General features: G+C 39.8%; 2 protein-coding genes across 2 annotated transcripts; one reads left to right on the top strand and one right to left on the bottom strand.

Annotated features, from left to right (window-relative positions):
- The first annotated feature begins 774 nt into the window (after positions 1-774).
- LOC306887656 (uncharacterized protein) lies at positions 775-13,763 on the top strand. The gene is made up of 9 exons (XM_079445589.1): positions 775-1,105; positions 5,748-10,526; positions 10,617-10,865; positions 10,981-11,069; positions 11,458-11,529; positions 11,634-11,780; positions 11,931-12,062; positions 12,301-12,423; positions 12,830-13,763. Exons 1-9 carry the CDS (start codon positions 1,021-1,023, stop codon positions 12,842-12,844), a joined length of 5,691 nt encoding a protein of 1,896 aa, XP_079301715.1. The 5' UTR covers positions 775-1,020; the 3' UTR covers positions 12,845-13,763.
- LOC306887657 (Golgi-associated plant pathogenesis-related protein 1-like) lies at positions 13,358-17,580 on the bottom strand. Its single transcript, XM_079445590.1, has 5 exons — positions 17,224-17,580; positions 16,246-16,354; positions 16,051-16,154; positions 15,633-15,710; positions 13,358-14,093 (listed from the first exon to the last, which is right to left on the bottom strand). Exons 1-5 carry the CDS (start codon positions 17,234-17,236, stop codon positions 13,933-13,935), a joined length of 465 nt encoding a protein of 154 aa, XP_079301716.1. The 5' UTR covers positions 17,237-17,580; the 3' UTR covers positions 13,358-13,932.
- Positions 17,581-18,139: the final 559 nt, after the last annotated feature.

Raw genomic sequence — 18,139 nt, 5'->3', positions numbered from 1 at the left:
ACACTACAAAAATCGCAACTTCCATTTCATGCCGATGTGGTGACAAATCAGTTCCTCCCTCAAAATCAAGTCTCCATTAGGAGCCCAAGCAATCCTACTGGCTCAAATTGCTTTTAATGGAAACTCTTATTAATGCCTGATTACAATTCCTAAAAAAGCATGAAATGATAAATCTTTAATGTAATCAAGTATTAAATGTATAATTTATTTTAGTTCATAAATTAACAATGTAATTTAAATAACTAACATTTTATCATTTGAAAGGGATTGCATAACATTTGTTTTATTAAGCACTTTATAATATCCCATAATATTTTAAAATGATTTGTATGTACTCAATATTAACTGATATCTGATGGAGAGACAATTTTAGGAGGACCCAAACTGTCCCAAAACACCAGCATTAACAGGTCTCCCAATCTGTTTTGATGGTTTTAGAGGGGTTTTTGACACTAACACCAGCTTATTCAGGCTGTGAGACCATCTTAAACCAGCTAAAACCAACAAGCTAAGGCTAGTTTAAACTTTTTTTTTTTTAGCATGCTTATCAGATTAGATTGTATTTTTTCAGTGCACAGTATCTCTATCTTTTTGCCTGCTGTGTTTTGTATTACTATCCCCCAGCCTCCAAGAGATACAGAAATCTGCTGACATCATTGTCCAAGACCCACTTGCTGAAGGAAGAGCAGGAGGGAAGGAGGGAGGGGGAGAGCGAGGTTATGAGGCAGCGTGGAAGGGAGGGGTAATGAGAGCGACAGAGAGTCCGATTGGGGCGGGCTCTCTCGTAATCAGAGAGAATACTGCAGCTCACGCTCAGATTTCCCATGCTGTTACCGGCGTGGCTCTGCAGCCCCTCTCTCTCTCTCTTTCTCACATGCACGCTGACATAAATGCACATGCAGTGAACACGGATCTGTATCTCTGTTCTGAGGAGGCAACATCCTATACTCGTTTTTTCCGTCCTCAGATATCTGGCTCCTGTTTTTTTAGGCAGTGCGTCAGAGGCTGTGCCACACAGATATGCCCGGTGAGACTGCACATCGGAGCGGCCCCACGCAGGGCCTTCTGGACTCTGGAGACCCACAATCAGAGCTGCCAGGACCAGGTAAGCAAACACACACCTCACAGCATGCTATGTGAGAGGCATAAGTGGAAGTACACAAAGGATGCTTGGCTCAAAGCATGTGTCTTATATAATTATCTGCTAAGACAGTAAGCCAGAAATCAGGAACATATCCAGTCGTACCCAGAAACATCATCCAGCAGAGTCCTTAAAGAGCACTGTGTGCGCTAAGTGGTTGTAGTACACACACACACACACATATATATACACATACACACTCCTCCTTCCTTCCTGCAATTACAAGAGCATGACACAGCATCACTCTCAGGACCCCAAGTTACAGCATCAGTTGGAATCGAGGCTGTTTAGGACAAGTGCATAGGTGTCCATAAAATGCCTGCATGAAATCTGATTGAAGATGCTACTTTAGAATAAGATATAGATGCTGTCTATTTGTTTAGGGAATGACATCCATATGTTACGTTATGTATGACAAATAATAAATAACATTGTCACAAATAACAGATCTATGTATACCTGAACTACGTTTAACTGAGCTTGATTAGTTGCTTTAACAGTTTTTGTTACTCCAGCTTGTGCTAATGGTAGGTGGTTAAATTCTGGGCACATGGTTTGTAATGGAGTTGATTGTCTTGATGCAGTGAATGCTTATCAAACTGCATACTGGGACATTTGGGACTCTAAGGGGTGCTCAGACACAGGCTTATCACCTTTACATTTGATTAATTAGCAAAAATGCACAATCTGCAAAAAGCCATGGAATTTTCCATTAAGCATACAGGCGCGCGTGTGTATGTGTGTGTTTGAACGAGCGGAAAGATTGACCTAAAAAATGAGAACCCTCATGTGTGACAGTTTGTCGGCACTATCTTTAGATGACTGAACTAATAAGAAAGGAGACCTGGGACCTAGTGCTCGTAAAATTTGTAGTCGTCTCAGTCAACTCTGCCTCTAAATCTGATATGTTTTGAATTGGGCGTCACAAAACACGATGGCATGATGGGACAATAATGTTTGTTTAGGATATGGTATTGAATAGCATTGTGGAATATGATGGCATTTGTTGCAGGCCCATCTGGCAATGATGCAGTTGTGTGTATAATTTCTATTGTCAGCATTAAAATATACTTTATCTCAGAAAAAAAATAAGTGCATCAGCTAGAATACAATCCACACCCATTTGTTACAAAAACAAGGTCTTTCCATTTCTAATCGATCTCTTTATTCCCATTTCATTGTTATTGAACTACTATTGAATATTTAAAGGCACTGTGAAAGTACCAGAGATGTTCTTTTATTGAATAATGTGTTGGCACAGTATGAGAGCTAGATAAGCTGAGTGGATGTTTATTGGGTTTGCTTGGCCTGCTTCTATTCAGTCCCTCTCAATTACATCACACACACACACCAAGGAATCAGATAGGTCAGACATTAAATGATCAGACAATTGGGGTTAATTTGTCTGTGCTGAAGGCTGCTTTGTAAAGCATGTGTATTAACAAGGCCAGTTCCATACATAACCCACTGTGACTGTCTCAGAACAAAAGCTATGAAACATGAAATTGTATTTAGTATTATCAAAGCTTTATTTGTTGACAAGTATCATATTGCAGCTGACACAAGAGACCCACCATTGGGGAAGGTATTGGTAAGATAACAGGGATGTTTCATCATTTAGATTCACTTGTCTCTAAGGACAAAACATTGTTCAGTCAGCCACTGCTTCAGAAAGTCTCATTAGCATTTGTTTTCAATCTAAACAATGCATATCTTTCTTCACCTCAATTATGTCAATGAACAGAATTTGATGTTTGACATCTGTTGAAATCAATGGAAAAGGAAAGATTTTGTAGAATGCCCCTCTTGAACTGGACTTGCTGTATTACGCAAGTATGTAAGCATATGGCATTTGAAACGGCATTCGGAATGTCTACTCACTTCCATTATTCCAGTTCATGTTTAACAGTAAAATCACAGGTTTTAGATTTTGGATGCAAAGAGGTGAACTCTAGCACCACCTGCTCATCCTACCTGGCAAACAGCAGGGGTCTGAGAGCAAAGGGCAATCAAGAAAGAGGTCAGACACGCATACACAAACATAAGTCAATCTGCTGTTTTATTTGACGAGGTGCCTCAAGCAGGTGTAACTTAGAGTAGGACAAAGTGCGCAAAACTTGCACACACATGTACAAACAAAAAACACACTTCTGCCTTTCCCTCTAGTGATTTTGCACTGCAAATGACGTTTTGAGGCAACAAAGGCCCCTCTCACTTGTGAACACACACACACACACACACACCCAGTGATTGCTTTGCATACAGCTCCAAAACAGTGCTGCCTTGTGCAGAAAACAGAAGGTGTGACGTTATCTTTTTGAATCATGACTAAGTAGAACAATTAGCCTATAGTTTCTCTCTCTCTCTCTCACACACACACACACACACACGCGCACAAATACTGTCAAATATGCACACACGCACAATTTAGCTCGAATGGTTGGGCTGATGTGCGCACACAATGATACACACTATTATGGCACAATAAGATGGATCTGCCCTCTAGTGACGTTTTTAGGACACAAAAGGAGAGACAAGTAGGAGGGCATAAGATTGTGATGCAGAGAAGGAAATTTAGAGAGAATGATAGTGAGAGTGAGAAGGGCAAAGAAGACAATGGACAAAAGAGAAAATACAGAGAGGCAAACATCAGTTTAAAGGAGTGTATATAAAGACGTGTGTGTGCACGCGCATAAGCAAGCCTACATTACTCTTCAGGTTATTTAGATCTGCAACTTTGCGTTTTAGTGTTGCTGATGTTTTCAAGTGCCCAGGTTAATCTGATTGCATCCAAGTCTTGCAAGGACAAACTTAGAAAATTTTTCTGTCCCAGCAACACATCAGTGGTGTATTTTCAAAGATCACATTTTTCAAAACCATTATGTGTGCAGTGTTATATGTGGAACACATTAAGCGAAAAAGCTGAAGATACAACATGTTAATGGTGATGTAGCAGTGTGAAATCGAGTCAACAAGAAGAGATTGTGATGATAATCCACATCGAGTCTATTGGAAGGTTATTTTGATGCTGGGAGAATTAAGGAGATTGATGTGAGATGGGGGAAATAATCTAATAACTCCATTTTGCCACAGACTAACCTGTTAGATAATGAGTGCAGTGGGTGAAGAGCTGACAGGAACTACTTTGTGCTAATCATGTTAGAAAGCTTCAACACATTTAAATGCACTGAATGTCATGTGAATGTCATGCATCTGTTGAGTGTAATGAGGTACATGACTAGCACTGCCTGTATCATAACTGCTATGGCAGTTGACATTTACATGCTCTTCAACAAGTGTTATTAGGTATTTTTGAATAAACCGTTTCCCTAATTCAGTTATCTGAGTACATGTACCCACACATGGGGGTACTCACACACTTGTCTAACTTTTCCATCCTTTTCATGTAAATGCATTGTGTGTGCATGTGGTGTTAGAAATCTAGTGGGGAAAAAGAGATTTCTGCTGACGCTGCTTATTTTGCTCTTTAAAATCCATGCTGTCACTCTGAGTTTGCCGTGCAGGCAAAAAAGAGCCCTTTTTCTCAAAGACGTCCAATTACTCCCTGGGCATTAAAATGCTCCCCACAGGGCTGACCATTCAGGCCTCATCACACCCCCACCAAAAACCCTCACTCCTCCTGAAGACAAATACAATAGTTTAATCGTGATATCTTTATAATTGATCAGGACTTGTGGAAATTTATGGAATAGTTGTTAAAGTTTATGTAGAAACACTCGTACCAAATGGCTATGGTATCACAACTTGCATAAGTATGTTTTGGCATGTAATGTTATCCCATCCTATAGATTATACTAGTTTTGGAAAGTGCTGCTAGTTGTCATATCCTGTGAAATTGTTTTGTTGGATTTATTGCATAGAGTTCATTTTAAAACACTTAAAATGAATCTGCAGTTCAGATGACCTTTTGCAATGCTGTACTGAATATTTCATACAGTGACATTTAAGTGGCAATACTATTCATGTTTGGGGCAACACAGATGGATAAAAAAAAAGATCAGCTGGCTGATTGAAGCCTCTTTCAAAAAGGATTTATAACTATATAAATCCTTAAAGTGACATAAGGCACATTCTGCCATGTGCCTTATGTCACTTTATCTATCTTTTTTATTTTTCTACAATGTTCTCAGATTGATAAGATCTTTTTGCACTACAAATATATCTGCACAGTTTTGTTTTTATTTAACTGGTTTGCACTATCTGCCATGCGCCTTATGCCACTTTATCTATTTCTTTATTTTTTTTCTACAATGTCCTTACTTGTATAGCTATAGAGTTGTATGTACATATGTTTAAACCATATTATCTGTATTTGAACGTGTTTAATGTTAACTGTTTACACCAAGGGTCTGAGGGTAACGCAATTTCAATTCTCTGTATGTATGTGCTGTACATGTGGAAGAATTGCCAAAGCAGACTTGACTTGACTATATTGTCAGGATGTTTCTGATTTGTCAAAAACAGTATAAAGAATTTATTTGGCAAAGAAATTTGAATACAGAAACATGCCACCTCAATACTAAATCTATGCAGATTTTCATATATGGGACAAAATGTAATCGTTCTTTTTCTTTTCATCTTTTAGATCTGTCTGGTCAAACATCCAGTTCTTCAGCCTCAACTCCAACAGACAGTGCCTCCAGTCCTTCTCCCAGCAGCCCTCCAAAACTCTCCCCTCTATGTACTCCTTTTGGACCCCGCCTGGTAATGGCCAAACCAACTACTTCTCCTCGCCCACAGCCTGAGGGTGCAAGTTTTGAATTAGAAGGGCATTCTGGAAATATCGGCCGACCAACAGGGTGGTTTGGTAGAGGAGCATTCAGACGAGGTCCGATGAAAATGGAACGGATCAAAGTCTTAACTGGATCAGAAATAGAAAGTGACTTTCAAGAGCCAGAGACCATGGACTCAAGGGTGGTAATGGGGCAAGAGGCCCTGCTGAGAAACCTGGAGACCCAAAGTGGAGTGCTGCTACGAAAGCAGATAGGTCAAGAAACACGTAGTTCAGGACACCAGCCCTCAGAGCCTTCTATGAAATGTCATATTGGGCTGGATGAAAACACAAAACTAGACACTGGTCAGGTGAGTTCTACCATAGATCAGGCTAAGAGTTCAACTTCAGTTCCTGAACAAGAGAAAAGCATAGGTCAGATACTTGAATGTCAAGTCCTAGAGTCCAAAGTGAGAGATGCTGAATTGACAGACAGCAGTACTCTTTTCCCAGACAATGAGGGAGAGCCACTTTCTTTATCTCAGGGTGAAGTGCCTTCCTTGTCATTTTCTGAGCCTCCCTATGTTGTTGATCCACAACGCATTGGTGTCCTTCCAGGACTGGATCCTGATCGCTACTATACAGCCCCTTCCACCCCCATTAAGATGGCTTACTGCTCACATCTCAAGCAACAATGGCGTCCCGGGAGCCCGAGCCAAAGTCCAGGTTCCCCAACTGATGAATCTGATCAGTGCTCCCCTCCTACCTCTCCCTCTGGTTCTTACATGACTGCTGAGGGAGGCAGCTGGACTTCATACACCTCCAGCACCTCCCACTCATGCTCTCCAAACTTAACAGCTGAGGCAGAATTGCAAGAAGCTCCTGCTTGCTATGTGGGGTCCCTCTCAGAGATTGGCGACGAGCTTGGAGATGACCGAACTGGTAACGAGAGGGATACTTGTCTGGGTAAACCTGATTTGCCAGAGTTGCTGGAAGATGTGGCCTGTGAAGTGGATATATTAACAAGGGACACCTGTAGTCCTCATTGGGTGACAGAACATGACTCCACACAAGAGGGCAGCAGCAGGAGAAGAACAGACTGCCAGGAGGACACAGGGGTGTCTGAGGGCTCTCTGAGGCCTAGCGATTTCCAGAGAGCCCCTGATGCAACTCAAGCTTTTAGTGATCCACATCAAAGTCTTGAAATGGATTTCAATGCCTGTTTCTCAGAGCCGTCTGTGAGCCTGGATCGCTCCCTAACACCAGACAATAATGCAGCTGCAGCACTGGATACAGAGAGCAAAACCCCTGTTTCCCAATCTCCAGAGACTGTAGACATAGAAAGTAATCGCAGTAATAGTTTATATCTCGAGATGGGTTCCACTGCTCCTCTGTTACATGGCTGTTCTAGACAGGATGGGCTTGGGAGTGACGCAATGATTCCTGCTTCTATGTTGCCATTCCATGGAAGCCTGATATTCCAGGCAGATTCCATGGATATAACCCTGCTCCCCACTGATAATGAGCAGGGGAATGATGTGGATGCATATGCTGCTGGAGAGGAGGAAGCCGATGTAGATGAGGATGATGAGGATGATGAAGATGAGTGTGATGACGAACATGTGGTTAATGACGGGGCAGAGCAACAAGAGGCAGCTAGGAGGGTTGGAAGGGAAGTGGAAGACCCAAATGAGGATGACACTTCTGCATCTTTCCTAAATTCCCTTTCAGAGAACTCTATAAACGAGGGTGTAGATGAGTCCTTTGTTTATCAGGATGACACTGAGGACTCAATTGATTCCACGTCTTATAACGGGGATGAAGATGACCATCTGTACTGCACAGAGAAGCATGCTGAACTCTCCCAACAGTTCCCTGGGCCAGATGAACCTGTGCAGGCAGTAAGCCATGCTAAACCCGAATCTTCTGGCAGTGAGAGTGAAATGGAGATATCCTCTGGATCATCGGAGCGTCCACGTGTAGAGCTGCAAGGGAATCTGGCAGACCGCAGTGTTCATGGTGAAAGTGTCATTGCACAACAAATTTCAGAAACAAAGTTGCTAAAAGGTGAGCTTTCAAATGAATCAACCGCTGATATCAAAATAATTGATGAGGGAGGCAAACAGAGTACAGATCCCTCAACAGTCACGGTAACTTCAGAGATAGGACAGCAGATTGCCACAGATGATCCAACATTATCTGTCGATCGAGACAAAGTAGACCAATATAATAGTCCCGTTGATTCCTGCATGGCAGGTGCTACAGCTGCTGACATGTGCATTGAGACTAACGTAGATGATAGCCAGGAACTGGATCAGAAAAATGGAAATAGTATGGCGTTGGACACATCATTGCAGTTAGCAGAAACCGCAACCAATGACCTAAATAAAGGAGTCCCCCAACTAACATACCTGGATGACTGCAGCCCCACAAACATTCCAGTTTGTGCCTATCCTGAACTGTGTGAGGTGCCAGATAACTTAACATCAACTGATGTTTTACCATTTGAACGTTCCATGAATCAAGATAATCTGACAGAGAATCAACCTGGCAATGATGATGTAAACCATAGCTCTCAAAATATGTCCTGCTCCACATACAGGAGACTTGTCATTTCACCAAAGAAAGAGAACTCTGAGAGCAGTACGACTGAAAGGGAACTTTACCCTGACAGTTGGACACCAAGGGATCCCTTGTCTTTAGGTGAATGCTGTGACTTTGAGGCTGAAAATCTGCTCATGTGTGAGATGGCTAGATCAGTGCACAGTAAAGGTTTGCCAGTCACTCATAACATTGCCACTGGAGAAGACATCATGGGTGATGATGAGGACAACAACCGGTATTGTGACCTCCAAGAGAAAATGGCAGACATTGATGTTGGTGTGGTTGAGTCAAACATTGCCAGCTGGAGATCAATTCATGATCTTTCAGAGGCAGGAGGGGGTGAGGATGATGCAAATAACCTTCAAAATCCAGAGAGCAATCCGATTATACATTGCAGTTCTGATAAGGGTCTGGGGCCATCATGGAATGATCCAGAAAAAACTTCCACCCCCATAATCCTGAGTGCTCCATCAGACCTTACTTTGAATATGCTTTCAGATGATGGGAAAGACGGGAAAGATCAAACTCCAAATACAGACTTCAACATTCCAGAGGATTTATTTTCAGACACATTACAGAAGGAAAGTGATGAAATAACTTCTGAACGGTCTCGGGATCTGGAATCTTGTCAAAAACCTGATGTCGACACATTAACAGTAACCGTCTCCCCAGAACACACTGATCTTTGTGGATCTTCTACAAAAGCAGTCATTTCTAACCAATCAGATAATCTTGGTCCAGTTTTAAATCAGGCTCATTCAAATTCTCAACAGATTACCTTAAACTATGACTTTGTCTCAGAAAACAAGCTCACATTCAACTTGCAAGGAGGATCGTTTGGCACCTTCACATTCAAAAAGAAACCAACTGATATAAATATTGTTCACTCTTCAGAATTAACAACTCTCCAACAGATTTCTGTCTCGCATAAAGAGACAAATTCCTATGATGGGTCTTCAAATGAGGTTGTGGGGGAGAAAGTAAATCAGTTAAGAGCACACAACAAAAATGAAACGGTAACTGATGATTCTAAAACCACTGACAGACAACTTCTTGAACAAGAGACTACAACTGACACTCAGGATCAGGAGATAGATAAATCAGACTCCCATGAGAAAAGAAAAGAGGGACTGAAAACATGTCAAAAGAGAGAAGAACAAGATTTTACAGAGAAAGTTTTGTTTATGGAGCCGAACAAAAATCTTGATGATGATTCATATAAATCAGGTCTTTCCCAAGCTGACAGCGATGAGGCAAGACCAAAAACACCACAGATTGCTAATTCAGGTCATGCCACAAAACCAAAGGTAATTGATGCCCTTAAAACCAACACTGCAGATTTAGCCTCAATGGACAATGAAAAGATCCAGTGCCAAGGAAAGGACATGGAGACTACAGGTGATCAAGTGCCAAGTTTTGATATATTTTCAATGAGAGAGCAATTTGTTGAAACTCAGCAGAAAGAGGATGTCTCTATAACAGAGAACACTGAACTTGATCAAACACCAGAACAATCAATTTTTCACTCCCCTGACCCTAACTATATTGATCCAAAAGAGTCTGTTCATTCAGAGCCAGAGATTGTATCTCAGACAACAGATCTTACAAGGCCAGATGGACAGAAAGAACTTCCAGACAGTTCTTTGAGCAGAGTAAGTTTGACAGAAAGCACAAGAGCCATCAATGATAATCATGTAGGGGGCAGTTCATCCCTCAGGGTGGGCAGCTCAGAACAAGACAGGGTCTCTCCAACATGTTCATCCACAGTTGTCCAGGAGGAAGATCTCTCTACCCCCGTTCAGGAGTCACAGCCCATTCATGACATCTCCCAAACATCTGCTGCTTTCTCACATACAGCTCCAGACAACAAACCCGGCCAACCTGACTTTCAAAGTCCCCTTCGGACTCCTGGAATAACCAGTTTGGAATCAGCAGCATGGGAAACAGTGGAACAAACACCAACTTTGGTTCCTATTCAAGACACGTGCGATCATGAAAGTGAGAGAACAGTCATGACCGTAAAACCATGCAGACATGAGAACCCTCCAGGTAAACTTTTGTTTGTTTCCTTAGTTGAGTTTGTTTCATCCAAGGTATCATTAGTATTTAACTGTAGAAATGTCATGTGTTTTTCTTTAGTAGTATGCAAGGGACACCGAACAGAACCGTCCCAGCCCACAACATCCACTGGACAAACAAACAGTAACGATGCCCAAAGAACACAGAATCAGTCAGATGAAAGAGAGATGCTCCCCTGCATTAGTCCAAGACCAGACTCCTTCATAAAAACAAAGCAAGCTGAGCGAGAGAGCATAGAGCGAGATGTGTGCCCAATTAGCTACAGATCAAAAGGCCCAGAGGACTTGGATCTCTCCTTCAAAAACAATAGTATGTTCATCATCAATTTTTTTTTAGCCATAAGGCATCAGCATCTTTCTCAAGTACCTTCTTTATGGTCTCTAGCAAAGCAATTTTAGTGTTTATTTGTTTTTCTTTAATTTAGTAGGTTCAGGTAATGAAACGGACAGTGATGGCTCAGTACCTGAGCTAGAGGAACCCAGTGGGACGTTGCTGAGACCCTCAAATCCACAGGTGGGCAGTAGATTCATGAGTGATCTTGAGTGAATTTAATAAAACTCAATTACATGTCAAGCTATCCCAGTTGTGTATCTTACAATTAACTACTAGTTAGCATAGCAGTAGTGCATGTTAGCATACTTATGCTACTTTGTTTATAAAGTAACCTTTGTTGTGTATTGTGTTGGCTTTTTGAGTAAAGCAACATGCACATAACATAACACTAAATACTTTTTCTTATCTTGATTTAAAAAAAAATAACACTTAAGTGGAACTGAAAAGATATACTTGCATGCATAAAAAAATAGTATTTTTGCACTTTTGAGTCTAGTTGAGACTACTGTATGAACAATGTTAGGTCCTACTATGCTCTCTTTATCCTTCATATCATCTTTTTTCATAGCTCTCACACTCTCCTGCTGATGAGTCAGTGAGCAGAGCCAAACAGAGTCGAAGTGAGAAAAAAGCACGAAAGGTAGGACTGCAAATGAAGTTTCATGCAGTTTTAAGACTCACTGTATTGTGCACAAAGTCCCTGACCTAGTCTCTCTTCCTCCATGTGGTTGTTATCATTACAAGGCAATGTCAAAGCTCGGGCTGAAACAGATCCATGGAGTGACACGCATCACCATTCGGAAGTCCAAAAATATTCTCTTTGTTATTACACGTCCAGATGTGTTCAAAAGCCCTGCCTCAGATATTTACATAGTCTTTGGGGAGGCCAAGGTTAGTATTTTCCCCCCAAAACGATTCTGATTGCATATGCAAGGATATCTTCCAAAAATCTGGCTACAGTGGCACAGTTTTCCAATTGCAAGATTAATATTTAAATATTTATGTCTTGATCTGTGCTTTCTACCTGACTCTTCTTCTCAGATTGAAGACCTGTCACAACAGGTACACAAGGCAGCGGCAGAGAAATTTAAGGTTCCTCTTGACTCCTCACCTCTGCCGTCAGACATCACACCAAGCCTGACCATAAAAGAAGAGAGCGAGGAAGAAGAGGAGGTATAAATCTTTAATTTCCTCCATTTAAAGGATAGTTCACCCAAAAAATGAACATTCTGTCGTTATTTACTCAGCTTCATCTCGTTCCAAAACTTTGTCTTTCTTTTTTCTGTGATGAAGTAATGTCAGTAAATAATGACACCATTTTTGGATGGCCTTTTACTTTTAGAAATATGCTTGAATGAATGAAGCGGCTTAATAATTAAGATTAACCATATTTTCTTTCTCTGTTTGTAAGCTGGATGAGGGTGGGCTGGAGCAGAGAGATATCGAGTTGGTGATGGCACAGGCCAACGTGTCTCGAGCTAAAGCAGTCCGTGCACTGCGCCACAACAAGAACGACATCGTCAATGCCATTATGGTGAGTGATTGCTTTTATATTAGCCATTCAGTATTTGTTTACACTAGATTCCCTCTAATTCAAAATACCATAAAACGGGACTATAAGTCCCGGAAGTCCCTCTTACATGTATTTTGTTTGTTTTGGTACCATAGACATTTTGCTGTTCCTAAATTAAGCTAACAAACTAACTCCGATTTTGGTATTTTTTAACTGTGAAAACATAATTTAGTCCCTTTTTATTAAGCTTTTTTTTTTTTTTTTAATCGGTGATTACTATTAACTACTATTAAGGTTTTTTTAAGGTGTTACTATTTTTGTGAGGGCATCTTTAGTCACTTAGATCCTGTAAATACAGCGATGGTTCACAAATACAAGCAAATCCTTTGATTGCTATTGATATTTTGTCTTTTGTGTCTATTCGCAGGAGCTGACCATGTAAAAGAGGAAAAGACTTCTTCCCCGCCCCTTGCGTGTATTCTTCCCTAAGTAATGCTGCTATATTGCACCGCCCAAACTCCTGCTGAAATAAATCTGTTACAACCAGAGCTGTTCGTTTCCCAACATTATCTACGAGTCATATAAATGCACCTTACAAACAAAAATGTATTGTTATACATTTTGAACAAATTTGAATATTGCCTTAATGGCTCAGATGGTAGATTAGAAGATTGTAGAAATAAATGCTCATGTCCTCAAAGCTGATGACTTGAATCTGACCTAAAGTTTTTTTGTTTTGATTTTTTTTACTTTCCCATGGGGTATATGTATCTTATGGTGCAAGCATAAATAGTGCACATGGCACTAAAAGTACACTTAAATGTATTCTAGAAGCATGTTTTTAGCATGTTTTAAAGTTGTAATTGTTTGAGTAAATTACAAGGTTTGTGCACAATTGTGCAACTACAAAAATATATTTTTACTCAATTTTGAATGCAAACATGACATCAGAGACTATTTGAACAGTCAATTTTAATCCATATCAATATACAAGGACACAAAGATGACCAAAGTAATAATGAATGATCGGTCTATGATATGAAGGGATGAACATTACCAAAACTTATTTCTGCAACATCTCATGCATCTAAATGTCCTGTGGTGTCACACACTTCTTTTCACATTCAGCATGAAATCTGCATCCCAAAGAATTATTCACATTATATTTTAGTGCCGTGGAGGTATGTGATTATATCCGTGTTTGCTTCATTCATAAAAAAATGATTTCTAATACTGTTTTGTTGACATCACCCATGCACAAACAGGCACACAATGGAAATTAGTTTTATGGAAAGTATAACTAGTATTAGCTTCATTTAGTTTACTGTAAGCCTCTTTATATTCAAGTTAATAAAAGCTTTAAAAAAAATTAAAGACAGAAGCTCTTTATTCAAGTAAGGTTTGTGTATTAAGGCCAACCATCGCTGTGTTTGGTCCTCCAGGTAAAAGTCTCTCCGATTTCAGCTGTTCCCCATCCTGTTTCAGCTGCCCTCCCTACCTTCGTTCTCATTGTGTCCAGCTACATTTGGATCAGCTTTTAGGGGGCAGGACATTGGCCTGGAAGTGGCCCTGATTGGTAATGTTGCCGGCAGGGAAATAACGTGCCACTACAAAGGTAGAACCATCTGAGGCCACAGCTTTACCAACACCAATTTTCTTCGAGCTTTTCCACACCATTGCAGTGAAGTGACCTAGACCAAAACAATGATTCTTTCATTAATTGGTGTGTTTTGCAGCGATGTGTGGTTGTCACAAAGAGTTTGTTTGTTTGACTCGTATAAACCATGTGGCACTTGTGTTAGTGCTGTTAAATATTTATATGCTGAGAAACAGAGTGGAAACATTTGAGTGGAATAAGAGACTCAAGTACATTTGATGCATTTGGCAAACGCTTATCCAAAGCTAATAACTGGTGATTTCATCACTTTGTGTTTACCCCCATGTGCTACCAACTGAGTTACAGGAACACCCATTCCTAAATTGCCAACCACATATTTAAAGATTTAGAGTCAGTATAGATGTTGTCCACAGTCTATATAGTTACTTCAGAAGATTCTGAATCAGCTGCTGTACAAGTGTGACTCTTTCAAAAGCAGTCTGCCCTCTTGAGATGGTGGCTAGTATTACTCATTTCCTGCAGGCTGAAGCTGATGACAGGTGAGATGAATAAAAACAGGGATGAGTTAACAGCTGTAAGCGAGACATCACACTGTAAGAGATTTCTCCTGGCTGAATTTTATGGGGAATTTCCTGTGCCTGGGAGGGCTTAGGAAAGCTTCATTCCAATAGGATGAGTCATATCTTACAGATTGTAAAAAAATACTGAAGAATATTGTATTACACTCTCTGGGCCAAACTTATCTGCTGTATGTGTTCATATTATATTTGTTTATAAAACAGGGGTTAAAAAAAATGGTGCTCAGTCCTGTTAATGGAAATCAACATACCTGCAAAGTTTAGTTCAATGCAAAATTATTCGGATGACATGACAACGGAATATTGTCACTCACTAGTGCTTTAAGTAAATAAATTATAAACAGTACATCAGTGTTAAACTAATGCAAAAGTTGTGACCAAATTTAGTATTGTGACATTTCTGAGTGAAACTCAGAATATTGAGGAAGGAATAGTGGGTGGGGCTTGATTTTAGTGCACATCCTCACTATCTCTAGCTAACAGAAATCTGATGTGGAGGGTATTGTTTAAGGATGTTCTGCTCAAACTGTCAAGCCAACACATATACATTTTTTTTCAGATTTTAAAGATTACAAAAGACACATTTTTCTGAAGATTAACTTACATGCATTAATTGACTAGTATGTGTACGAATAGGGTAAATTTTGATTTCATGCCTACTTAAAAAGAAAAACGCCCACTTTTCCACTCCACTTTTCTGAAGCACTGCAAACCATTAAGGTTTCAATTTTCTTTTTCTGAGTACTGAGCCATGAGTTTAATAAATGATGTTTACATTCTTTCTCTGCTAAAAAGAACATCCTAAACCAGGAGAATCTGGTATTCAGGTTTTAGTTGCTCTGGATATTTGACTGATTTTAGAGAGGTTTTGGACAGTTTAGTCAGTCAGGCTGTTATGAAATGTGAGTGAATGAAGTACAAAGTCTAGCATTACTGTACATAAAGACCTTAAGATGGCATGTTTGATAAGACCAGGAAGTAAACTTTGCAGGTAGGTAGATCTCAAGGAGCGCCACTGCTGTAAATACTCTTACCAGTTGCAGAGGAGAATCCTGGCTGGTTGAAGTTGTACTGGTTCACTTCATTATACCAGCGATCTGACACGTCTTTCCCTGGCGGCACACAAACATACACAGAGATTCTCATATGAAATGGAATTATGAAATTCAAATAATCCCTAATTCTGTAGAATGTGTATTTGCAATCCGGTTGTTCCAACTGGAGATTCCAGGTACAACTTGAAGCTTTACATGAGCAACTATATATTTACAAATCACCCCAGACTGCCCATACATTCCAATCTACTTAGTAATCAACTTTAGACTGAACATGGAGGTAGTCAATTCATAATGAGTCCCAGCTGTTGCAAAGAGGAGAGGACGGCAGTCTGTACTCCTACATCCATGTAAATATGTTTCAGAAGAACATTTTGAAACAGAAGAGGATTCATACCGGTTTGATCATAAGACGCCCATGCTAAATTTTCTCCACAGTTTCCTCTACTAGACTCAACACTGTGCTTCAGAATCCTGGTGCTAGCAAGGCTCTCAGCATATCTACAAGACATTGTAAAGTGTAGTAAAGACGAAAGTAATATCAAAGATAACAGCAACGAGTAGAGCAAGCATGTAAAAGAAAAGATCTCACCGTGCTGCTTCACGGCTCAGTTTACTGCTGAGTTTTAAAGGTGGGGCTTGATGTTTTCTCCTGTACTCATTATGAGTCTTCAGTACCTCCTCACAAAAAAGCCTGGAGGCTGCAATATCAACAGTGAATCAATAGAAAGTGATGAATAGAAGCACTGAAATTTTACTAAACTCAACAAACATAGTGTAAAATATGTATTACTCAAGGTTAGTACTAGTTTGACAACAGAGATGTCCAAACCAGGGCCCTTGGTGTCCCTTCATTTGGTCCGCCATGCCATTTGAGTGGGGAAAAATAGGGGGGGGAAACAAGCCATTGAAACATATATCTTCATTTCAAGCAAATTTAGATTTTATTTATTATTATTAATTTATTTTTCTATATTGAAATGTAGAAAATATGTGAATTTGACTATTTTATTTTAACATACTGTAGTTGGATACACAGAAATGCAACATTTATCAGCCCTCAGTCTGATTTTTGGTCCTTTGCGTTAGAATAAAATGTTAAAATGTTTATGTAGGCCTATATTTCTGATAACAACACTTAAAAAAGTATTTCTGCTAAAAATAAAAAGAATTACTACATTTAATTGTTTTGAGCAAACAATAATTTATATAAAATATATTTTAGTCCTTTTGATAAATAATCTACTTTTGATAAAGAAGACTGAACATTCAAAAACTGCTCTATTTGTAACAATGTTTAGACTGGACAAATGTTGTCAAACAGTTGTGCTTGCCTCTATTGCTGAGACATAAATCCAACTGCATGATGCTATCACTCAAACAAAGCAAGGATTGAGTAGCTAACAATCCCCAGCGCACGCATACAGCGTGATAAAGCTGGCATACTCAACCTGTGCTGACAAAACTTCATTCAACAGCAGAGGATGGCAGTGACAGAGACTCATATATATATTTGACAACATCACAAATGCTAAGTGAGACGGGGATTTAGAATGGATTGTGCACTTACCTGACTTCCCCATGGTAAGAAGGCTCTTCTAAGTGAAGTAGGTCCCTCACTGTCACAGTCCCTGGCAGCTGTTACAATGCTTCACTCTTCTTCCCCACCCGTTTCTTTCTCTTCTCTTTCTCTCTTGTGTTTTTCCAGTAAACCAAGTAGCATCTAGCTTTTCATCCTCTGGAAGCCACACACTGAAACATCTTACAAACAAGCTTCAATTGAATCCATTTTAGCATTCCTTACAAAGGAATGTTCTCTTCTTTCTCTTTCCTCTTCACCACACCTTCTTCACTTTCTTTCTCTCACACTTTGTCCAGGGCAAAGGAGATTCTCCAGTCAGGACTGTGGTGATTACATCATCTGTATGAGCCACGTGGCCTTATATGGTGTTGGCATTGCTGCTTTCAGCTGGAAGCAGTGAGCTGAAACCACACTTGAATTAAGCCAAATACAAACCAACAGCATAAAATTTTAAAATATTGTAACCAAGCCCTGAATGAAAGGGTTAGATTATTATAAACTCAAATCCTGCTTTTTTTTTTTCTAATGATAAAGAAATAAAAAAAAGGAAATGGGCTGTTAGTCCTATAAAAAAAACTGACTATATTAGATAAAGCAGATAAAATTATACACAAAATTTGTTTTGTTTTGATCTGTTATGGCAGTCATTTTCTATTAAGAGTGTGCCACTGACCTTGATGCAGTTGCTAAATGCATTTCTGCTGTTATCATTATCACTATTTAAAGGAACATGAAAATGAAAAAGGTTTGGACATTGTTACAAAATGATGTGAGTGTGGATGTATAAATCTTGCATAATTATCAGATGAACACTAGGAAGCCAGCTATTGTGGTATAGTCATATTTATTGGTTTAGCAGTAGACCAACTTGATATTAAGTAACATCACTGATCAATATTAATTC

The sequence above is a fragment of the Barbus barbus genome, assembly GCF_936440315.1.
Source record: "Barbus barbus genome assembly, chromosome: 21".
Taxonomy (NCBI): domain Eukaryota; kingdom Metazoa; phylum Chordata; class Actinopteri; order Cypriniformes; family Cyprinidae; genus Barbus; species Barbus barbus.
The sequence above is the reverse complement of the archived record's forward strand: the minus strand, read 5'-3'. Positions and strand labels throughout refer to the sequence as shown.